The sequence below is a fragment of the Triturus cristatus genome, chromosome 6 (assembly GCF_964204655.1).
Source record: "Triturus cristatus chromosome 6, aTriCri1.1, whole genome shotgun sequence".
In the NCBI taxonomy this organism is placed as follows: domain Eukaryota; kingdom Metazoa; phylum Chordata; class Amphibia; order Caudata; family Salamandridae; genus Triturus; species Triturus cristatus.
Window position 1 is genome coordinate 1,797,605,101 of NC_140589.1, and position 25,155 is coordinate 1,797,630,255.

Genomic DNA, 25,155 nt, shown 5'->3' on the forward strand with positions numbered 1-25,155 from the left:
ATCAAAGAACGGTGGGAACGCCCCTCAGCTGTCGTGCTGAGACAGGAATTAAAAGACACAAGAATTAAGCCGTGCTCCTGCTGAGGCAACAGGAAACGAGGGGACCCGCCCCTCCGCTGATGCCAACAATCGATGTGGGGAAACACCAGAACCGCTCACAATTGAATACGCAACCCGTATGCGTTCGCCACTCGCTAATTACTAGTATCACTGCAGCACACAAGCAGGACGTTTAAAACGGTATGAGGATCAGCTAGACAGACAGTATTTTCCTCAAGGCATCAAGATTTTCACGCTATGAAATCTTGATAAGCGGGATCCTGAAGCGCAGTATGAGGAGACTGGCAAGCAGCGATTTGAGGAGCCTTGATCAGGGAACGGGCGTGAGGGCAGGGAGGACCCCTGGATCAAAACGGCAGAACTGCAGGAACAGCTGATCACGAGGACGTCTATGCTGATAATCAAACTATAAATCTATACCTTCCGAGCTGCATGTAGCACCCGGTAATCTCACCATATGCACGTCAGGACACGATGTAACATACTGCTGCCACTGCAGAACTGGTTGGGGGTGATGATGTGGCTGTCCCCACCCAGTGTAAAATCATCGCCGGTGTTATAAGAGAAGATGCTGCAAGTTGAAGGTAAGGTCTTTATTAAGCGTCATACACCATCACAGGTTCCAGTCAGCTGGAGTCAGTTATGGAAACTTGAGATGCCAAGACAGTTATGAACATTCCAACTGGGACAGGGCGATTAGTGGAAAGAACCAAGAAGGTAAATTACAACAATCTTTTATTTATTTCTTCTAAAATTCGTGGTTGGTGCTTGTTGAATAAGGTTACTAATTTCATGTGCAGTGCATGAATAACACTATCACCGTTTGAGTGAGGGAGGTAACATAATTAAACATTATTCTCTTGGAATAGAAAACTTTATTTTTAGATGTGGTGCTTGTTCTCTGATCTAAATATTGATACCCACCTACATTACTAAGTAGCTGGGAATAGTGATGCTACTTGGATTTTATAGAATTAAAAATCAGGCACCCAAGTAAGAAAGAATGAGTATGTCGTTCTGAGACAAAAGTAACATTTTAGCGATTGAGCAATTCTATCAGAAAGTGTGGCATCTGCATTGTTCCATCTCTTAGCAGCATCTCCTACATTTGACCCGTGTGCTTGGTAGCATTATGGTGATCCATGTGGACAGTGGAATTAAAGTGTTTGAATGGGTCCCTCATACCTGTCTCACTATTCATTTAAGATCACATGGGGGACAGCGGATCAGTAAGATTCCTATTGCGAATGTTATCTTTAGAGGATCAGCTTGGGTATCTGCCTATTTCTTAACATTCATTACCTCTAAGGCAGTGTTTCTGGTGCTCCCAAACTCCCATTTGCACCATGTACACGAAATCCAGTCCAATTGGATATGGTTTACCCTACACAGAATTTGACACTTCATGCGATGAAGATGGATAGTAACCAAGTCCAATTTCAGCTCTCTTGCTTCATTAAAGATATGAATGGCCCAACGTGTAGGCTATAGGAATGCCTCTTTGCTTTTCCATCCCTGATCTCTATATAGGTGACTGCGCGCTCAGGCTGCTTTCAAAGAGCGGTCTAAGCTGCCGCCTGCTTGTAGATGTCTTACCCGTTAACAGGCTCTCATAGAGTGTCTTTTATTACTCCCTTGCCTTACGCATAGACAATGCTCTCTTGACCACCTACATTTTAGTTTAGGATAATGATTTTTCAGGCAAGTTTTGTTGTAATTGTATGGTTAAAAAAAAAAACTAAATTATTTGCAAAGTATTTTATTTTAAAATATGTTTACTATAGGGTTGGATAAATCCGTGGGACTATATTAATATAAATAAACAAAAAATATTTCATTGAAATGAACTCGGTTCACTTTGAAGTAGTACATTTAGTGTATTCAAATGAATTGTTACTATAATAGGAGACATTTTGTGGAGGTATGTTCAATAAAATAAAGGTAGGACAAATAAAAAGAATTTTAATTTTATGGATAGGCGGGTGAAGGTAAAGTTGGTCGAAGTAATGGTGAGAAAGTGAAAGTTGTTGAATTAAAGACATACAGCCAATTAGAGAAGTCAGATTGTTTGCATTCATCTTTTCTTCCATTTAATTAATCTGGTATGCCGTGAGCAATCAGTTGTCTGACAGCCGAAGCACTGAAACAGTTACATTTTGATTTGTCAAGCGACTGAAGTAGAAGCTGGCATGCCTCCATTCCTGCACCACAGGATATTAAGCCCGTTTCTCTGTATTCGTTTGTGATAGGGCAAGTCTGTGTGCCTGTGCTGCAGCTGACCTTGATAGACTCTTGTGAAGACACCTGCCAATGTTCAAAACAGGCAAAACAGCCACGTGTAGTTTTCATATATCACAAACATGACTGGTGAAATTATCATTCACATCCTGAATACATGGCATAATGTAACATATCAAAACTAAAACATTGATCAATTATTTAACCAAAAAACATGTTGGTGCAATCTAGACAACCAAATGTTCAGCAGAGATGATACCAGTGACCTTCCGACATTGAGAAACACTCTCATTTGTATTTCTGTTTGTGCTAAAATATTTATAAAGCCAGGAAAGGCAGCTTGTCATTTTTTCCCTTCTTGACAGGTTAAGTCTTTGGGACACAGCCTTCCAATATATTACACCTTCTCCTTGATCTAGCATAAATGTCGTTAAAAGTAATTTTTGTTAATATCACCACATAATCTACTATGTGATGACAAAAATATGTTAATTCTTCAGTTCGATTAACGTTTTTCATATTGGTTGCTTGTTGGAATTAAAAAATACACAAAGCTTGAATGCAAACAAAAGTAAACTTAAATGCGAAAGATGGTAGAATTGATAGTAGTTCCTTACAAACAGAAGCTGCCTGGCTTAATTAAATCCAACTTATACTGTCTTCAAAAGTATGCAAAATGCTGCAAGCAAAAGACACAGTGAATGTCCGTTTGATGCTCGTTCTCCTGCCAAGCTCCCTGCAATTTATTTGGAGGTGCTGCAGCACTCCTTCTTCCAGCACCACAGTTCTTACAGTGCTGTCTGTTAGCACCATATCGTGCATGTTGCCGATAGGAACCAAGGGTATCAGTTGGGCATGTGTTGGCTGGTGCTTTTATGGCTGGTCCTGATGTGCATCATCAGTTTCATTTGCATCTTGTGACTCGGCCCCTGGTGCTGCAGGAGATTGGTTTCCATGATATCCAGTGGCCTATTCTCAGTGCTGAAGGTCGTCGATGGTGTCAGTGGGGAGTGGTGCCTCTCTGCTGCTACTGAAGGGCATTGCTATTTTTTGTGAGTTCCATTGCCTTTGTCTCTGGTTATTGAGGACACTCGTGTTTAGTGGTGGCTGATGATGAAGGGCACCATTGTTTCATTGAGGCTTGTTGCCGTTGTCACTAGTCCTAGAAGACGTTGCTTTCACTTGGATCCAATACTTCTGTCTTTGGGCCGAAGGGCATCATCAGGGTTGGTGGGATTCTGTGGCCCGTACATTTTTTCCTTGGTACTAATGGACTTATGCTGCAGTGCGTCCTCACCCCTCTGATGCAAGGCCGCTGGATGGAGTCACATATGGCTTGGTATTCCATGGCGCTGCATTGTGTATGCACTTCGATCCAAGGCTGGAGGGGCTTCCAGGATTCTGCTTTCTCTACCTGGAGGAGGCTTTGAACACAACTGTCCAGAGAAACGGGTTCACTGTGGTACTCTTGGAGGGTATTGTTGTGCTCAGGATAACCTTCCTCCTGGCACTGAGGAGACCTTCTCCACGCAGTGCCAGCCTGTCCTCGTGGTTACTGTGCATGTCCTATTAGAGGCAGATAGTTTTGTGAAGGAGAGAATTGCTGTTTTAAATCCAAGCACGGCATCTAATCTTTATGTATAAAAATGGGGAGTAAACTAGGCCAATATCAAGTCAGGGAACATGTAACAATATAATAGCTGCTATAATTCAAGGTTGGACTTCATTTTCTACCAGTCAGTCGACACTTTGAAAACTAAATTGGATATTTGTGGAGTAAATAGCATTTACCTCAGATTATCTAAAGCAGAGCTGTTTACTGGAAATCATTTTCGAAGTCCGAGAGGATGGTAATGTTCTGTACTCAGTCCTAGCTGCAATTCTTAAACTCATTTATTAGAATCTCCCATACTTGGCTACATCAGTGTTGAGGTTTAACAATCGAGAAATTATGTTAGCAATCGGTTTATACATCTTCCCTGTTAATGACTATTTTTCCCTTTGCATTTCAGGATCAAAGCTAAACAACATCAACGTTGTGTACACGCCGTGGGCCAATTTGAAGAAAACTGGGGACATGGATGTGGGTCAGATTGGCTTTCACAAACAGAAAGATGTGAGTGTCTTGTAATCGGGAGTGACCATTGGTATTGCTCAGAAATTAGATTGCTTGAAGTTTAGCACCAGACACTGTGGTGGAGAATGGACATAAAGAGACTTTTTTTTTTAACTGTATGTTACTTAAGGAGTGCGGGTTGATGTTTCATACAGCCAAAGAGGGCACATTTGTGCAGCACAGGTTCTGGTTTCTCAAATGCAAAATCGAAGGTTGGGTTCTGTCACTACTATGGATCCACATTAAGAAAAAAACAGTCTTATTGCAGCATCATTCAGATTATTACATTTGTTTTTTGTAAAGTGGTAATATGTTGTTAGTCACGTCAATTGAAAAGATAAAAAAATGTCTGTGTGTTATAAGCACTGCCAGAAGAACGTGCAGTGTCATGAAGAGGAAAGTATGGCGTGTAGCTAGCAACCTACAGATGACTGATGAAAGTAACATTCTGACACCAGGGAAAGAAAAGTACCATATATTCATTTAGCATAAAACTACTGGAATCCCTCCCTAGCTGCTGGGCCTACCGAGTGTTGATTAACTCTATAACATGGTTTGCCTTTATATTTATCGGATGTACTAATTTATCAGATTGACAGTTTAAATCTGGTTATAAGGAATTAAGTTCCTCATTAGTATCTCATACTTCCTATAATGCAATTTAATCTCCAGGGAGTTAGGATTTACTAATCTGCAGCATATAATTCAGGAATCTAGCGACTAGTTTGAGACTTGACAGTTGTAGCATATTAAGCTTGAACCATTTAGGGAGTATGGTTAGTTTGAAATTGTTAACAGTATGCATTTTAAATTTTGTTTTGAGATACTTAATTTAAAAAGATTTGAAACCCGTTTTTTCTTTCTGTAAAATTAACCTGGCCATACCCTTGACCTTGTAAATCGAATTGAAAGTAATGCAACTTAGTGCAAGTACTGTTCTAGCCGACACCAGCAGCAAATTGGAGAAATGTTAAATTGTAACAATATTCGAAGTTTGAATTTTGACTTTTTTCGCAAGCTGAATTCTGTTCAGATTAAACATTTCAAACTTTTTGCCTAGTATCATCAATCAGTACTAGAAGAGTAATTTGTGCCTTTCTTACAAAAGAACTACTCCTGTAGGCGTGCCTGTGCCAGAATTCAAAATAGCGGCTGTGTGGGTTCATCCTGGTATGAAATGAATTTTGCGTCTCCACCTTGTTCCATATATTACTTGGTCCCTGCTTTACTATTGCATGACTCCTGATTAGATATGATTATGATCTGAGGTCTTGGCATAGTGGATCCACCTGTTCATGGCCAGGTTTCACATCTGCTTCGGGGTTTATTTCTGTTAAATTTAGTCCAGTTTTTCAGTTTGTGTCTGTTTTTGTGGCAGTAGGGTTTTTTATTTTTATTAGCATCAGTATGGATCTGGTGTTCTAGGCAATTTCCTAATTATTAGTCCAGCAGTGCCTGTTAAGAATGATGCAGAGGATAAAATGAGTTGTTCCTCATTTTTTGACCAGGTGTATGGGGTGCATCTGGATGCTAATCGCAGAATTCTATGTGTAGTTTGATTACAAGGTCGCCCAATGTAATTATGGCAGTTTGTGGGTTTCTTTCTTCACGGACTCCGTGTGGTTCCATTCTTTCTCATAGCTTTAGACAGACCCTTAAGAGCAACTATTCAAATTCCTACACATTGTTATGTGTTAGGGGGTAGGACTCTGCCTTTAGAAACCTTATTTGAATGAGTCTTGTGTTGTCATTTTTGTGGAGGTCCAGTGTGTATGTTTTATAAAATATCTAGTGGCCCAACACTTCATTCCTTTACTAGTCTTGTAAAAGTTCCACGTCTCTTTTGGTGACCTGCAGTAAGGTGGCAAGTTACAGCAGCGTTCTCACCAGAAGTCTGTCCATAGCCTCTCTGATAATGGTACGGCTCATACTATATAAGAGTCTTGATTCTAGCAAGGCTCTGATTTTGCCACTTTTCCACAAATCTACGTGAAGGGGCTGAAAATAGTCAGGAATCAGTAGTACGATGTTAGAATACTCAGAGAGTCTGTGTACTCGTACACATACACTCACACATACACCCACCTACCCACCCACTCCAAACGCTTTCAACACTGGAAAAGGTTGGAAATGTACCCGATAAAAGGGTTGGAGTAAAACATTTTCCATGGTGCAGAAAAAGGGATTGTACTAAAAGTGAATTTACAATCGCTTAGCACATTTTCACCAGGAGATATGTGTATATATGCTCATGCGAAAATGAAATTCACAATACTTTACTGGAAGTATGGGTTCCAGGCATACATCTATAAATGTGTGAATTTCTGAAAGTCATAAATCTGCACGAATGCAAGAAGTTATACCCGCGGGTGAACTTTTGTGTCTTCCATTAATAATAGGGCCTCCTGATTTATTTTCGTGTTGCCTGTAATGGTGGCCTTAATTTTATTATACTGATTCACTGTTTTATTACATGTTGGGATGTGTCAAACACGTTTATGTTTTATTCTGAAAGAAAACAGATCACCAATCTTCTTTTGTATACTATGCATGTATTTGAATATAATTGTGGATCTTTCTAGGGGCATTAGTAATAACCTCAAATTGTTAACCTTTGCCAACAAGTACACGTTTTTATTCTGGGACCTCTGTTGATAATGCAAGCTGAGCCTACATATCACTGTATTTCCTTAGACCACTTACCATAATCGTAAAGTCTGCACATTTATAAATTAAAAATTCAAGTTTGAACAATTTAAACATATGGACTCAAGCCTTTACATGGTAGAAGCCTACTCTAAACTGGCAGCCAAGGATTTGTGTGGCAGGGGGTTGGACCTACTTGTCCAGTGGACAGGGTGACTATGAACACTGTTTGTCCTTGACATTAGCACCCCTGTAGTCCAAGGATGTACGGATTAAGACAAATCCTGAGCTGCAATAAATATGTTACTAAGAATTTTCTACTATCAGTGCTATCACTATGATCAGTGCATGGATACCGGGCCTAAAGTTCTTTTAAGCAGTTTGATCTTTGAGATGTTGGACATGGTAACATCAAAAATGCCATCAAGTATTGCACCCAACAACAACGCTGGTTTGCTACTGATGTTAAACAATTGCACACAGAACATGAGATATGAGTGCAGTCAAGAGATTTTAGTAGAATTCACTTTCCAATTCATATTACTCTTCAGTTTGTTGGCGACAAACACTGGAGGCAGGCGCAGAGGTGTGGAATTTAATAAAATATCTACTTGTCCATGGGGCAGGTTGCTTCATAAATCTACTTGTCCTGTAACAAAATCCACTTATCACTTTTGTGCCATGTAATGTGGCGACACATTATGGCAGCAATATCATTACACAAGAGCTTTGAAATAGTTTCCCTAATCATGCCAGGGCTCCTTCCTTAGTAAGGTGTGAATTCTAGCAATTCACTTATGTTGCTACGTTTCCGCATATCTGCATACTGGGGCTGAAGGTAGTGGTAAGCAAAAATTCCAAAGTCGGAATGCCCTTTTGAGTCTGTGCAAACCTACTAACTTGCATGTTTAAGGGTTTTCATCAACTATTCTCTAATCTTTCCCCATACTGAGAAAGGTTGGAAATTTACTCCTGACAATGACAGACATAAAATGTCTTCCAGGGTTGTGGGGAAAGAACTTGCAAACACTCAGATTTTCTCATGAGCAAATATACACCTGCATATTTGCTCGTGTTAAAATGCAGTTCACAAATATTTTCTTGGAGTACTATTTCTTGGCCTACTTCTGCAAAGTCTTTGTAATTCACGAAAGCCGTATATCTGCCCTTAATGCAAAGACATGGGTGCACTTTTGATACTTTAATTCATAATTGGGCCCTTAATTAGGTCTAGCGTTAACTCAGAGCTTTTGTATGTATTAAAATTCTCTCTTTCTTTATTGACTAGCTTCACTGTGACTGACAGCATTCTGTTTTTTCACAAGGAGAATATCAACAGTCAGTCGTTTTGTTCAGTGCCAGGAACTACTGTGGCAATGTGTTGTTTTTAAGACCCACATTTCTTTTTTGCTTTTGCCAATGTTTGTTATAATGGTGAGGGCCCAGCAGCTCCCCACCGATAAGGTTTTTCAAAAACTATGCCAACCAGGTCACATATTGACAAAACCAAAAGGCTGACCAACCGTTTCAGACCTACTTGCTTTACCAATGCTTGTTTATTTTTATGTTTCCTAATTATTACAACTGGTTACACTGATTTTCCATTATGAATATTTTTGGGAAATACTAGCATACATCAACACGTTTTACTAAATGATGCTGCAAAGATATGGTATCAAACATTTTACAGTTGTTTAGTGAAATGCTTTTGTATTTTTTTGTGAATATTTTATTTTGAAAGCAAAGAATCATCAATCTTGCTTTCAAGCTTCTGCAAATATTTGCGTCAAATCGGAGAGCTTGACTTGGTTGAAGCTGAAATAACCTTTCATGGCCGCGCAGACTTAGGTTCGTTCGGCTCCGCTCCGAGCCCCCGGAGATATTGCGGCTGCCCTGTGCAAAATGCGTTCCAGACCGCACTCGCTGCGTAATAAGGCACGGGGCATCCGAAGGGCTCTCTGACGACCCTGTGCAGCCCCCAACACTTGTCCTTGCCGGCAGGGAGAAGACGGCAGAGTGACAGACCGAGCAGGCAAGATGGCGGCGGCCCGCAGCGGAAGCTGAATGCAGAGTGACCGCTGCTCCTACGCGACTGCAAAAGCCACCGGGAGTGCGGCTCGGAGATCGTGCTTTGTGCCAGACCGGCTTGGGAACGGGGGTGCTCCCTGTGGTGCAAGCTTGAAAACTCCATGAGGGTCTATTCAAGCAAGGATAGGCAAGAAGAGCTCGACTGAGCTCATCAGACCCAGGTGGGGACACGCACTGCGTGCGGGATGTGAGGGATTCGATCAGCACCTACCAATTTGGCCCAATTTAAGCCCCACGAGGCCCCCAGCCCGACCAACATCCACAGTGCCTGACCTTAAGATGGCGGCGAGCAGCCCCTAACACTTCTCAGGGACAGAGCGCAACAACAGCAGTTCGACGGGGGAGCTGCCTCACGCATCTTTACACCGCACCCGGCTGCTGGGAGGGGCAAGGAGCCAGAAGAAGACGTCCTCCCTAATCTGCGGTGAGCACATTAAGCGCCAGAGATGCTAAAGACCTCCTTTCCCCTGGAAGCAGCTCAAGGCCCCGAAGTATCCCAGACTCGTAGGTGTCCGGGAGAGGGAGCTCCACGTGGTCCGAGGCTCGAAGCCATATGCCGCTCAAGAAGACACAAGGAAATAGTCTCTAACTACTTCGCCCCATCGGACACCAAGGTGGAAAAGGAGAATACTGCGCACCCTGAGGACGGAATGGCGCTCACTCGTTTAGACCTGCTGGCGTCGCTCCGCGACTTCAAGAAAGAGCTCCGGGAGGACATAAAAGCAGATATTAGTGCCTCCTTTGAGGAGTTTCATGCGGATATGAGCACTAAGATGGTTACGTTACAGGCCGACGTGGACACGCGTACTCTGGAGGCGAAATGCTCCCGCCTGATCCTATGTCAACTGAAAGGCATCAATAAAGAGTTTCCTCCTGTAACAGTTCAGGAGACTCCCGAAGAAGCGGAGGGAATACCCTAGGGGCCCCTGAGACTACAAAGGGTAAAAAAAAAAAAAATGGGACCGCCCGAATAGATTACCAGGGGAAGAATCTCTTGCCTGACCCCAAGATGGCCGCCACATTGGTGCTTTACCACAATGAGCTACAACTCCCACATTGGTGTGAAGACCCACAGGCTTACTCCGTTTGGAACACCAGGGGCACCATTTGTTTGTGGACTGTTGCTCTGTACTCGCCTTTCACGGCGTTCGATCCCAAGATGCTGCCTGTACCTGCCTTTTATTGAACTAGGACGATGCCCCACGGGCTAAAACTAAAACTGTTTGTACTTTCCGCGGAGCCCGAGTACCCTTGGCCGTTGCCCAGTGGGGCCGTCCTATGCAGCTATATCAGAGTCTGTCTCTGGGTCACCTCCTTGGCTGTCACCTACCCAGCCGGACATCAGACATTGTTTTGCATTGTTTTTCACGTTTCTTCACGGTTTTATCTGTCTCTCTCCTCGACTGCCTTGACTGCTTTGTTGCCCCAGGAATACTTTGCCCCTTCAGATCTACCTGACTCTGTCTGCTTTCCTCTCTCCAGTATACCTTTCCCCCACTTCCTTCCATTCCTCATATGACAGGTGTCTTGGATATACTACGCGCTAATACCTCATATTTTTGTGTAAGCTCACGTTTTTTTTCTAAGCATATACTGGTAATTGCAACTGTAACAATGCTCTGAAACAATGTCTTATGTCATGTAAAGCGCTCTGATGCCTCCAGGTCTAGCCAGCGCTATATAAAACTTTTCAAATAAATAAAAAAATAAAAGAGCATTTTGGGAGCATTATACATAGCCTCATATATTGCTAAACATTGAACACGCTTGTACACATTTTTATACTGGAACCACTGTCAGTAGTGCAGGTTGAGCTTACAACATTTACTTACAGCGCTCACCCTAATAATAAAGGCTTTTCATTAATGAACCATAGATGCAAGTTTGAACAGCATAAACACATGGGCACAAATATTCCCCTAACTGTAGGCAATGCCTCTCCCTGATCCGTAATGTGTACTGTAAACTGGCAGCCAAAGGGTTGGTGCTGTAGGGGGTTGGTCCTACTTGTCAAAGAGACAAAACACATATGAAACCTTGTTGCCCTTGACCCTAAACAATATAAGAAATCCACATCCCTGCAGGTGAACATACTTTGCTTCGTTAGATCTATGGATTCAAGATTCATCCCTCTTGGAAAAAAACTTGTTCCCCATTTATTCCTCACAAGACTCCAGACCATACAGAACACTGCAGCTAGACTTATGCTGGACCTCCCCAAACGATCTTGCATCGTCCTCCATCCGAGAGACCTCAAATGGCTCCCCATCCAGAAAAGATGTCAGTTTAAGATCCTCAGGCAGGCCTACAAAGCCCTCCATGACCTAGTACCTGCTTTCCTCCACCATCGACTGAAATGTCACCAACCTGCTAGACTCCTGCGCTCCTCTTCACTCGCCCTCACACACACCCCCAACTCCCTTTGCAGCAGTGGCCACTTCTTCTCCTACATCACTTCCAAGACTTGGAACGACCGCCACCCACCCCCAGATCTGTACCGCCTCCTCGCTGGCAGACTTCAGAGACTCAAGACCTGGCTTTTCGATGGAGCCACAGCGCCCAGATACCACTAGGGGTGACAGTATTGCACTTTACAAATGCTGTTTGATTGATTGATTCATTGATTGAATTTAAGGAGCTTATCTTTGACTTTATAAGGTGTCCTGACATCATGTTTACCAACAAGGCTTGCTTAGGCTTTCTCTTCGCATCCAGAAGTGAGCTGCAGAAAAGATGCATTGGCAACTTGGATGTATTATCTTTGTTCTTGTCCATTTGTCTGGGTTTAACCCAATTCTGACGCATACTTGTCTTTTCTGTTTTTTATTGCTTTCAATGAATTTGAAATAGGCAGGACAGCAGATTAAGAAAACAATACCTAGTGCTTTGGGGTTTTATGGGTCCCTCCCTGTACCAATTCCACCACATATGTTGCTGACCTTAGAGCACTTATCCAACAATTGGGTGATTTTGGCCAGATCACTCTGAAATCCCTTTGTTTAAATTTCTAAACGTACTTAGATGTGTAAGGAAATTCTAAATGTACTTGTGTAAAGTATAAAACAGCTATAATGGAACAAAAACTGTACTAAAATGTGACCCAAACTATTGTACCTGCTGTACATCAAATACCTCAAGCTGTCCTTGGGTCTCGGTTCACAATATATCAGATAGCTAAAGTTACATATACCTAAAAAAATTTATTTTTATTTTTCAGCTTTGAATATAGCATTAGTAACCATATGTGTTTGTTATAGGGTGTGGGGTTTACAGATGGCCTTGGGGTTGGCATCGTTTGAGTTTCAAGTAAGAGGTGTAACACAGTTCTATGTTGACCTTACTTTTAACATTCTCATGTAACTTCAAGTTGTTGCCAAGTTGGGGCTCCATTTCTGTAACTCTGTAAGTAAGACATTACTATTAATCGAAGAGCCAGGTTACTAATAAGTGACTTTAGTTACAGTTTTATAAAACACAAGTAGTCTGTTTTTATTACTTTCTCACCTTAAGCATAGACACTGTTCTCTTGACCACCCGCGTTTTAGTTTGGGACAATAATTTTTAAGGCAAGTTTAACGTAGTTGTATGTTTGAAAAAACGAAATTATTTGGAAATATTTAATTTAAAAGGTGTTTAATTTATGGTTAGATAAATCTGTGGGACACTATCAATAAAAATAAACTGAAAAAATATTTCATTCAAATTAACTCGGACGACTTTGAAATAATACATTTAATGTATTCAAATTAATTGATAGCTTTATGGAAAATACTGTTATGAACAGGCGGGCAAAGGTTTGGATGGTCAAAGTAAAGGTGTGAAGGTGAAGGTTGTTGAATTAAACACATAACTGCCAGTTAGAGAAGTCAAACTGGTTGCATTCAGCTTTTCTTCCAATTAGTTAAAGTGGTTTAGTAGGGGTTTATAGTTGGCAAATGTCTTGTGGAATGCAAGCAGCCTTAATTTTTATTCATACAACTTGTCATGAACTTTAAGATTGATCTTTCATATCCTGATTTTGTGTATTATGAGTCAATGAAGTTTGAAAATATGTATGTGGAATGTGCACTTTTTTCTGCAGATGAAAAATCATTTTGCAATAAGGTTTTCTTGTAGATCAGTAAAGTGTGATCAAGTCGGTGGAAAAATAGTATTGCTACGAACTGTTGAGGAGAAGTAGGTATTGTAGTACAAATTCAGCCTAAATCAGTCCTGGCAGCAGTCTGTTGCTGCAAAGTTAGCGAGGGCCCATGTTGGTGATCTGTTCTAAGGCGCGTTCTTTTATGTGTCCTTTAGGTTAAAAGTGTAATGGTGGAGAAGAAGGTGAATGAGATTGTGAATCGGCTTGAAAAAACAAAAGATGAACGATACCCTGACCTTGCGGCAGACAAAGAGTCCAGAGACAGAGAAGAACGAAATGAGAAGAAAGCCCAGATTCAAGATTTGAAAAAGCAGGAAAAGGAAGAGATGAAGAAGAAAAAAGAGATGGATGATCTCAGGTTTGTCTCAGTGAAACACCTCATCCATCACTTCTCTATATTCTTTAGGACTTTTTACATTCTGCTGAGTTTCAGAAGTTTGTTTTTGTATTTGGGAGAAATATGCAATTTGGGTTAAATAGAGGTGGCCTCCATGGTATTGTATCCTAAAGAAGAAAGGAGGATTTCTGATCTTCCGAATGTTCACAAATATTCTTCTCCTCATCTCAGTTTTGGGATGCTCTACAGGCCACTGAAACGAAGGTTAAGCATATGCCATATTTTCTACCCCATTCACATTTACCGTCAAGCATTGACAGAAAACATTTAAATAAAGAGACCTGCATGTTTGGCATCAGTTTGGCCAATCGTCATGGACCCTTGATGGTAAGCTTCAACCATTCCAGATGAGCCATGCAAAGTTTTACACACAGTACTCTGAAGTAACCATAAGGGAACATGCAGCACTTTATCAAATCCAAAATAGATTAGTAAATAAACGGGTGACTGACTTCTTTTTAGGTAGTCTGCTCTTATCTGAGTCAAGAATGTTTCTACAAATTACAAGATGTACTAGAACAGGGTGGCTTTCTGGCAACCGGGCTTTAACTCCAGCACAATGGAGAAATGATTTACACAGCACTCGAAGTCCAAGCCTAACTACATGACTTTCCTTTGAAGATTCAGAGATGAGATTCTTGAGGAAAAGAAGCAGAGGGAGGAGGAAGAGGGTGGACTGTGCTTTGAGGACTTGAAAGCTGCATGAGTCCACACTCCTGACTGGTCCTTTGTGTTAATATACACCTCTCCGCCTTCCACCCACTCCTGGCCTCCTGACTTCTTTGTTCTTGATCATTTGCCCGGACAATCCAGAACTGCCCCCTGGGACAAAGATTGGCCACTTGCCACACACTTAATAAAACTTTTAAATGTGCTTGGGCTTTTTCTGAGGGTCTGGCAAGATCTAGGCAAACATATCGCCTTCAGTCTAATATCACTAGGAGTGTTATGGTCTCTGCAACATTTATTTAACAATTTATTCAGTTGTTCTGTATACGTCTCAGCACTAGCTGACAAGCCTAGTCTGGCAGTCTATCCAGTTGATAGTGAGAGTATGGTTTCCACCAGAGGCACTACAAGGAAAGGCTAAATTTGTGCAACCATTCTGCACATCTGCTGAAACTCTCCCAGTTATTCCCTCAAATAATTGTGAAGCTTGTCCACGAAATGTTTATTTTTTTACTTTTCTGACCTGAGAAGCATGAAGAGGTTCGAGGCATGTGGGCTGCTGAATTCATATCTGTGCATAGATCGCCGCCTAGTGTTGGGTCCGGATGTTTGCACGTTGTTGTCCTGGAAGAGTCTTCGAAGTATCCTGGCATAGGTGACTCCTCCCCTGGACTACAGTGCGCATGGGCATCCTCTCCATCCTCAGATTGTTTTTTTCCGCCATTGGGTTCGGATGTGCTTATCTTGACTCAAGTTAGGAAAAACTTTTTCCAGGCCAAAAGGCCTTTAGTTCGCGTCGGTACTGTTCCCGATCGGTATCGATAGTATCTTGTTAGTTTACTAACTTCCAGAACCAACTTTTTCGCATTTTACACGACCATCGACCCGTCATCGACGATGGAATCGAGGACACCATTCAAGCGGTGTCCTGTATGCAATGCGAAATATCCCCATATCGACGTCCATCCGGTGTGCAACAAATGCCTTTCACTGGATCACGACGAATCTACATGTATGGCCTGTGCCCGATTCCGATCCAAGAAGACTCTCCGGAATCGACGAGCAGCGAGACTCGAAGCGCAGCAAGCGGCACCGGCCCCGGCCAACATCTTCAGCGCCGAAGACGAAGATGTCGATGACGTGGAGAACCTACCCTCCAGCCCCGCTTCCGAACACGACTCCGGATCGGAAGACGTCGAAGAACGACTCTTTTCCAGAGATGAAGCCGACACCGAGGTAGGAGACTACAATGAGGCCTTAGGGGCCGAAGAGAGTAGCTCCGGTGACGAGCAAGGCCTACCCGTACAGACTGAGGATATCCCAGTGCGCCAGTCTCTGGCTCCGGTCGAGGGATCGCCTTCGGGCCTTACCCAAGACCTATCCCGCAGTTCTTCGGCCCCGCCCTCTGGCCCGGCCTCGGACATTCAGCGGCAGCCATTACTACCCAAAACGGCTGGTTTCCCTTCTTCGAAACCGAAACCAAAAGCTGTATTGGTTCACCAGAAACCGAAACCAAAAGTGAAGCTGGTCGGATCGAGGCCCACCACACCTTCGACGCCAGCAAAACCCGTCGGCACCGACCGCACCAAACGAGACCGGTGCCGAGCTTGCAGCAGCCGACGTCGGCGCCGACACACGGAAAAAGACCTTCGGTGCCTCCAAACCTACTCGGCTCCCGGCACCGACACAATCGGCTCCGACCCCAAAGGTCAAACTGCCTGCTGCGTCTCACACCGCTTCGACAGCACCACCAAAGGCACACTCATCAGCGACGTCGACGGCCATTACCGCCCCTCGGCTCGATGACTCACCGGCGCCGAAGAAGTCCACGCCCGCCTCTACGGAACCGGTCGGCGCAAAAGACTCGATGGCGCTCCAGGTGCGGCCCGTTGCTGCGCAACGCACCAAACACAAAGCAGTCCTCCAGGACACGTCAGGCTCCGAGCCGATAAAAGCTCCAACAGCCTCTTCGGCACCGGCCAACATCACTTTTGGCCTGCCGCCATCCACGGCCCCAAAACTGTTCCAAATCAGAACACGAGTCACCCACACCACGTTCACGCTTGCCGAACGCTCTCCTGCGGAGACGTCTCCATCACATATCATCGACGCCGACACCGGCAGGATGATGCTCCACAAGAGGAGAATAACTTCCGAGCCAGCTTTGGACTCCTACCGGATCCCACTTAAGAAAAAGCTGCCACTGACTTCGGAACCAGTTCTTTACGAACCTCTCCATTGCTCTTACCAAGATCCACAGTCCTTCTCTCCCACACACTCCGACACAGACGTTTTGGAGGACTACATGGGTGACTACGTCCCCTACCCCGGAGAGATGGACCCTGAAGGCCAACAGGACCCTGACCAAGCTTGGGATGACCCTGTAGACTCGGGTGCACCTATGGATACACAGGACCCGCAACTCTATGGAGCAAAAACATCTCCCACAGAGGACACTGCCGCATTCAACGCCCTAATTGAACGGGCTGCGGCCAATCATGGTGTGCAACTCCACACTGACACCGTCGAGGACGACTTTCTCATGGATACTTTCGCATCCTCAGAAAGGAATATAAAAACTCTACCCATGTTGAAGGGTGTCCTCAAACCAGCAAAGGACATCTTCAAAGAACCCACCAGGGCAAGAGTAATAAACCCCAGGATCGACAAGAAATACAGGTCGGCGCCTGGGGACCCTACCTACATTAGAGGCCAGTTACCTCTGGATTCCATTGTAGTTGCGAATGCTCGCAAACGGGCACACTCGCAAACAACAGGTGATGCTCCTCCCCCGGACAAAGAGTCCAAGGTGCTAGAGACCTCCGGTAAACGGGTTGCGGCCCAGGCAGCTAACATATGGCGCATTGCCAATACTCAAGCGCTCCTCGCACACTACGACACATTAGAACAATTACTCCAACATCTCCCTGACCAATTCAAAGAAGGTGCAGAGATCCTCATCAGGGAGGGACAACTCCTCACAAACGCATCCATTAAGTGTGCACTGGATGCCGCGGATACAGCTGCCAGAGCCATAAACACTAGCGTCATGTTGCGACGCCACGCCTGGTTGCGAATCTCCGGATTCAAACCGGAGGTACAAAATAACATCCTCAACCAGCCTGTCAACCCCGACTACTTATTCGGGCCGGAGGTTGACACCACCCTAGAGAAAATAAAAAAGGACACAGACACTGCAAAGTCCATGGGGGCTCTCCAAACGCAGTCCTTTCGGAGCGGCTCCTTTCGTCGCCCCGGAAATAGAGGAGCAGGTAGAGGACAGGGGTCACAGCAAACCTACAACAAGGGCAACACACAAAGCACCTACGATAAAAACACCCGGGGTGGATATCGTGGCTCCAGCACAAAGGGCAGAGGACGCGGGTACGGCAACACCAGGTCCTCCCCCAAGAACAAACAGTGACTCCCTCTCCCTTCCTCCCGACCACATAACACCTGTCGGGGGAAGGCTACAAAAGTTCCTGTCCACGTGGAACTCCATCACCACGGACAGGTGGGTCAAAGATATTGTCAAATACGGTTACTGCCTAGAATTAACCTCAACTCCACCCACAATACCTCCAAAACACCGTCCTATGTCCTCAGAGCACTTAACGCTCTTACAGCAGGAGGTGCTAAGTATGCTACTAAAAGGCGTAATAGAGGTCGTACCCGTCCACGAGCAAGGTACGGGGGTGTACTCCCTGTACTTTTTAATACCAAAAAAGGACGGGTCACTCAGACCTATATTAGACCTGAGACCCCTGAACCGCTACATTCTCTCCGAGCATTTTCACATGCTCACTTTACAGCAAGTCCTCCCGCTGCTCAAGCAGGGAGACTTCCTGGCCACGCTGGACCTCAAAGATGCGTATTTCCACATACCCATTCACCCCTCACACAAAAAATACCTCAGGTTCACTGTTCAGGGGCAGCACTACCAATTCAAAGTCCTTCCCTTCGGCGTGACAACAGCACCCAGGGTTTTCACAAAGTGCCTAGCTACTGTGGCGGCACATCTACGGAGGCAGCACATACACGTCTACCCTTACCTGGACGACTGGCTCGTTCAAGCAAAGTCAGCCCAGCAATGTGCCAGCCACATGTCCCGCACCATTCACCTCCTTCACAGTCTGGGGTTCTCACTAAATTACCCAAAATCCCATCTCCAGCCCGCACACGTACAACAGTACCTAGGTGCGACTATAGACACTCTGGCGGCCACAGCTCAGCCAAATTTAGTGAGAATCAACAGCATTCAAATGTTGATTTCCAAGTTCAAACCACAACACTCCCTTCCCGCGCGAGTGTTCATGCAGTTGATAGGCATGATGGCCTCCTGCATTTTCATAGTCCCACACGCGAGACTACATATGCGCCCGCTTCAGGAGTGCTTAGCACGTCAGTGGAATCAGACTCAAGGACAGTTGAAAGACCTAGTGTTGGTGAGCGGTCGGGCATACAACTCTCTGCATTGGTGGAATCCACAAAACCTTTGCAAGGGCCGACCGTTCCAAGAGCCTGTTCCACAAATAATACTGACAGCGGACGCGTCTCTCCAGGGATGGGGAGCTCATGTACTCAACTACACAGTGCAGGGACTATGGACAACACAACAGAAGAAGATGCACATCAACCTTCTGGAATTGATGGCAATCTTCCTGGCAATGAAAGCATTCAAAGTACACTTGTGCAACAAAGTCGTGTTGATCCGGACGGACAACATGACCGCCATGTACTACATACAGAAGCAGGGAGGAACACACTCTCCACAGTTGTCTCATCTGGCTCAGAGCATGTGGAAGTGGGCCATTCAGAGGAATATGTTCCTCATGGCAGAACACCTCCCCGGCAAGGACAACCAGATGGCGGATCTGCTCAGCAGACACAGCCACCAGATGCACGAGTGGGAGTTACACCCATCAGTACTCCAACCGTACTTCCAGCAATGGGGTCATCCAGAGATAGACCTATTCGCCACAAGCGAAAACGCAAAATGCCAAAGCTTTGCCGCCAGGTTCCCACATCCGCAGTCGCAGGGCAATGCGATATGGATGAACTGGTCCGGCAGATTTGCGTACGCTTTTCCCCCAGCACCACTGATACCGCTGGTGGCACGCAAACTCAGACAACACTCACTGACACTCGTCCTGGTTGCTCCAACGTGAGCACGCCAGCCATGGTACACCACCTTTCTCGAACTTTCCGTGGTGCCGCATCAAAGGCTGCGGATCAAACCCGCGCATTTGACGCAGAACCATGGAGAGATTCAGCACCCAGATCCGCAACAGCTGAACCTGGCAATCTGGCTCCTGAAGTCCTAGAGTTTGGCTACCTACACCTGCCACCTGACTGTATGGACATCATTAAGGAGGCCAGGAGACCCACTACCAGAGCTTGCTATGCAGCCAAATGGAAAAGGTTAGTCATTTATTGCAATAATAATGACATTAACCCGCTAGACGCATCCATCCAAAACATAATTTGTTACCTCTTACACCTATACCGATGCAATCTGGCGTACACCTCTATACGTGTCCATTTGACCGCAATATCAGCCTATCTGCAGACCAGGCAGCACCTCTCTCTATTCAGATTGCCTGCCATCAAAGCATTCTTGGAAGGACTCAAACGAGTCATTCCACCAAGCCACCCACCGGCTCCAATGTGGAACCTCAACTTGGTCCTCACACGCCTGATGGGGCCACCCTTTGAACCTCTACACTCATGCGAGATTCAATTCCTTACCTGGAAAGTAGCTTTCCTAGTAGCGATCACTTCTTTACGAAGAGTTAGTGAACTCCAGGCACTAACCGTTCAAGAGCCATTTATACAGGTTCACGCCAACAGGGTCGTACTGCGTACCAACCCCAAATTCATGTCCAAGGTGATATCACAGTTCCACATGAATCAAACTATTGAACTGCCTGTTTTCTTTCAAAACCCACAGACTGTCGCAGAAAGAGCACTCCATACACTAGATGTAAAGAGGGCCCTCATGTACTATATCGACAGGACTAAAGTCTTTAGGAAAACAAAACAGCTTTTCGTTGCCTTTGCCCCACACCACAAAGGTAACGCTATCTCCAAAGCAGGTATAGCCAGATGGATCGTTAAATGTATTCAAATTTGCTATCAAAAGGCTAAACGCACATTAACGATTCCCCCACGAGCCCACTCAACACGTAAGTTAGGGGCCTCCATGGCTTTCCTAGCAAACATACCTTTGCATGATATATGTAGAGCAGCCACCTGTTCCACTACACATACATTTACCAAACACTATTGTGTAGATGTGCAATCAAAACAGCAGGCAGCTGTAGGACAGGCTGTTCTCAAAACTCTTTTTCAGACCGCTGCAGCTGGCACTGGTAGCCGCCGCTAATAGAGGGCACTGCTATGTATTCTATGCACAGATATGAATTCAGCAGCCCACATGCCTCGAACTGATTATGCTACTTACCAGTATGCATCTGTTCTTGGCATGTAGGGCTGCTGACATTCAAATCGCCCTCCCTCCTCCCCGGCGCCTGTAGCAGCTGCAGCTCTCAGAATTACTGTAAGCATGGTCATCACTTTCTGTATCTACTCCATCACTGCCACAATGGCGAAAAACAATCTGAGGATGGAGAGGATGCCCATGCGCACTGTAGTCCAGGGGAGGAGTCACCTATCCCAGGATACTTCGAAGACTCTTCCAGGACAACAACGTGCAAACATCCGGACCCAACACTAGGCGGCGATCTATGCACAGATATGAATGTCAGCAGCCCTACATGCCAAGAACAGATGCATACTGGTAAGTAGCATAATCAATTTCCAGCACTGGCTGCGTCCGCAGGTGCCGAGGGCCAAGTTGCTTCTGAGACGGAATGAGTCTCCTTAATGTATTCGGCTGCCTTGACAATGTATTGGAGATTTGTGAAGTTATGTTCTTGTTGTTACACCTGTACACATAATGAGCTATTGGAAGGCGCCACTGTCCTGGTTTCCGTATACTATCCGAGAGATAGTAACCTGTCCTTATGTTCTCTTTCCTTTCTTGGGATGCTCTTTTCTGTGGATCAATATTTCACACGTTTTCTATTATCACATTAACTTTTTCTATATTTTACCCTTTTACTATGTTTGCATTCTCTCCTATCCATAGTTTCTCTTTTGCTCTGGGTCTTTTTGTTAGGTTTCATTAACTTTTATTAGGAAGTCAACACGAATCATACATGAAAAACACATAGCCTAAGCCATATTCTAAGGTGAACATGGGAACAATCCCATAAAAGGTATAACCCCTATTTCTAAATCTCAAAATACCGTTTGCAACATCCCTGTAGTAAACCTTCACATGGACAGTTCTAAGACCTAGAGCCTAGGAAGAAGAACAGGAAGTAGCTGAAACCAATTCCTCTAAATTCAAATGTGAGCATGCTTCATGTCGCACTTGGAAGGATCCACCCTTAAAAGGGGTGCAGAGAAACATTAAATGAAACATTGATTCCCACATGCTGAGAGCCACAACTAAGAGTAGAGCAAATGTACAGTTGGTTTTGTCGATTAACAAGCTGGGATAGTTTTAAGGAATGTTTGCACTGTGAAGTGGAATATCTTCCCATCTTGCTTCACCAACTGGCTCACCAGGAACCAGAAAGAAGCATCAAGTCCCTAAACAATCCGGTCTTTATTTTTACTGTCTTCTTAAATCAGTGGACATGTTCAGCCTCCAGTTGTGTTAACAAATGGATCCCATGTGCAGTTAAATGTTCACCTTTGCTCTTTTACACACAACTATGTGCTAAGACCAACACTCAACGATGTGCTAAGACCAACACGCAACGATATGCTAAGATCAACACACAACGATGTGCTAAGACCAACACAAAACGATATGCCAAGACCAACACACAACGATGTGCCAAGACCAACACACAACGATGTGCCAAGACCAACACACAACGATGGGCCAAGACCAACAAACAACAATGTGCGAAGACCAACACACAACGATGTGCTAAGACCAACACACAGATGTGTTAAGAGCATTGTTGTAACACTAGTGGAGACGTCATGCAATTTCAATGCCTACATATGCTATCATCGGACTTTAGATGTAGACATGTCCTTTTAGCACCTATTGGGTATGCTTGACTACTAATTGGAAGTCTTTGCTTTAAGGCGATCTCTTTGTATATGGATCAGATGCTGACTCAATTCCTTATGAATAATGATACACCACTAAATCACAAGACTGGGTGCTTGAAAATCACAAGCTTTGTTGGTTTTTGTTTAAATGATGTGTTTTGTGAGAACCCAAGTGCCAATGCAATGTGTCTGAAAGCTTGATTCTCTTTTCAGGAACTACACAACGCTAATGAGATCAGAAAACATGAGTTCCAATCAGGTATGTGTCAGGAAATACAGAATTGCTTCATTGTGTCCTTTTGGTTTCAGTAGGGTGGTTTCCATTTGTTTTATTGTTTTAATCTCGAGGTGCAGTGAACTCTTTAATAATTCTCAATTACGAGAACAGTTTCTATCATGAGGGTGAAAGGGCCGCTCCCCTTCACAGTGAGCTGGCCGCAGCGGGCGGAGCAAGTCTGCAATGGACCATAACGTAAACAAGAAAGATGCCCCACCCCGTAAGGCGTGGTTGGCTCCCTAGAGATAGCCACATCACTGGCTTGCTTACACATATAAGACAATCTCAGCCTGCCAAGCATGCAGCATTCTCTTTTGGATCAGTGACCGAGGATTTGCCTTTACAGTTCGGTAATAAGCCAGCGTTGTGTTGACTGCCAGATCCATTCCTCAGGTTCTAAAAGGACTGCAGCCGAAGAGGCTCCTGCTGGGCTTGCTACTTTAATTCCTAGGGTTACTAGATTGCATGTCTCCTAAAACACAGTGCGTTTCTGAGCTTTGCCTTCACTGATTGTTGGCTGGTGTTTTAGTTTGATTGTGATCCAGGACGATTGGAGCCCCTCGTCCTTGGTGCCATGCAGCCATCAGGGCCCCTTTGTCTTTAGGATCAGGGTCATGCGCTGATGTTCTGCACTGATGTATTCAAGTCAGTCTGTCCGATGCTACAGGAGGGCCCATTAATGTAACTAATTTCAATTTTGTTATTAATTTCCTGCTAATTCAAGCATGTAAGATGCCAAACATTGTATAATTAAAATATATGTTAAACTTTAACTTGGTCACACAAAAACAGCTGATCTATGTCTAGCCTGGGACCCCAAAAATCCTTAAGATGACACTGAGTATATGGAGTCAAAGATAGAGGTAGGTAGGGAGGTTTAGATAGAGACATAGAATAGAAGTCAGATGGATAGGAAGTATTTCCTGGGGGCACTCAGAAGATGGGGACTGGCCTTTCCCATGCCTTAAAACGTCTCTGAATATTGCACCTTGAAACATTGTATTTACATCAGATCGACACTAGAAGGCAGTAGCGAAAGGAAAATACAGCAGAAGCATACTTCTGTGCACGGGTTATTTTCTGTACATTAACTGATCGTGTTTAAGCCCTTGAACTTGGGTAATACAGTTGCAGTGCAAAGTATTATTGGAACTGTGCTGCTACTGCTAAAGTCAATAATGCAGTTTGCCTATTTTTTTTTTCTGCTCAGTTGACTATTTGTAGAGGGCAGATAGATTTGCCACTTTTTCAAAACAGTAATTCAGTAAACTTTATATTGTACCACACACATAGTTAACGGGTGAGAGAGCATGAAGCAAGCAAAATGCAAGCAAAATCTTGTCTGAGTGTTTAGGGGGTCCCTCAAGCTCCCTCTAAACTTTGACATTTTTAAATCTGTCTTTCTGTATTGGTTTAATTTAATTATGAAAGCAAACACAAAGAGATGATGGATGGATCGCTGAAACTTTTCAGACACTCACCCCCAGCCATTATTATATCTGGGTTGAATCCATCATCTTTCTTTTGCTCACTTCGCCACCCAATGAGGGTCTGAAAAGTTTCAGCGCTTCATCCATCATCTTATTGTGCTTCCTTTACTTTAATTATTAGCCACGGGTCATTACGGAAGTTCTAGAACACATTTAAAATATTTTTTCTTATATTTACTGTTTGGGGGGAAAAATACCAGCTTTAGGTGATTTTCCTTATTTTTGTACCAACCGAAACACTAAAATACTGGTCATGCTGGTTAAAACAAAATGGTCAGGACCCATCCCTAACCACCTCGTAGATATGTCCGTAGATATGGGACATCGCTCATCTGCGTAACTAGGCCCTTAACTTTGATTACTCTACTGGAACACTTAAGATCCTGCACTTGACTGATCACCTTTCGCAGATTGCTGAAAACGTGGCTGTTACGATTTAGCTGGACTTGGGCCACCTTATCATTTGCTAAAGCGCCAGGAAACCCCATGTTGGTAGCGATTATGCTTTCTAAATAAATAGAATGAGCAAGTGTATGAACAAGTTTGATTTTTATCTAAATCTGCCGTTGCTGCACAGCCAGCCCAGATTTTTCATATTTTGCTGGACCCTATATTTGTTCTCGCTTTAGAACTCTGTGCAATTTACCTTTGCTAACAACTAGTGAATTGCCTGTGTTCCCCCTTTGAATAGATCAAATTGGCATACTCCTTATTGCTATATTTAGCTTACCTAGAAGTACCAAGTATATGCTACAAAATGTACGCTGGGCCTGGAAGTTAAATGTCACTAATGTGAACCTTGTAGCCCAAAACGTATAGTGCAAGGTATTTAAAAGGGATACATGTAAGAAATTAATATTATCGTGCCCCTACTGTGACAAGGCCTTAAAAGCTATT

The 25,155-nt window shown here is 44.1% G+C and overlaps 1 protein-coding gene across 1 annotated transcript in view; it reads left to right on the top strand.

Moving 5' to 3' along the window:
- The window catches only part of CCDC25 (coiled-coil domain containing 25), a 91,293-nt gene that overhangs the window by 57,235 nt on the left and 8,903 nt on the right, over nt 1-25,155 (top strand). Inside the window, exons 6-8 of the mRNA XM_085613135.1 lie at nt 4,311-4,414; nt 13,445-13,647; nt 22,705-22,750. Coding sequence (XP_085469261.1) covers nt 4,311-4,414; nt 13,445-13,647; nt 22,705-22,750 — 353 coding nt within the window. The remainder of the gene's footprint in view (nt 1-4,310; nt 4,415-13,444; nt 13,648-22,704; nt 22,751-25,155) is intronic.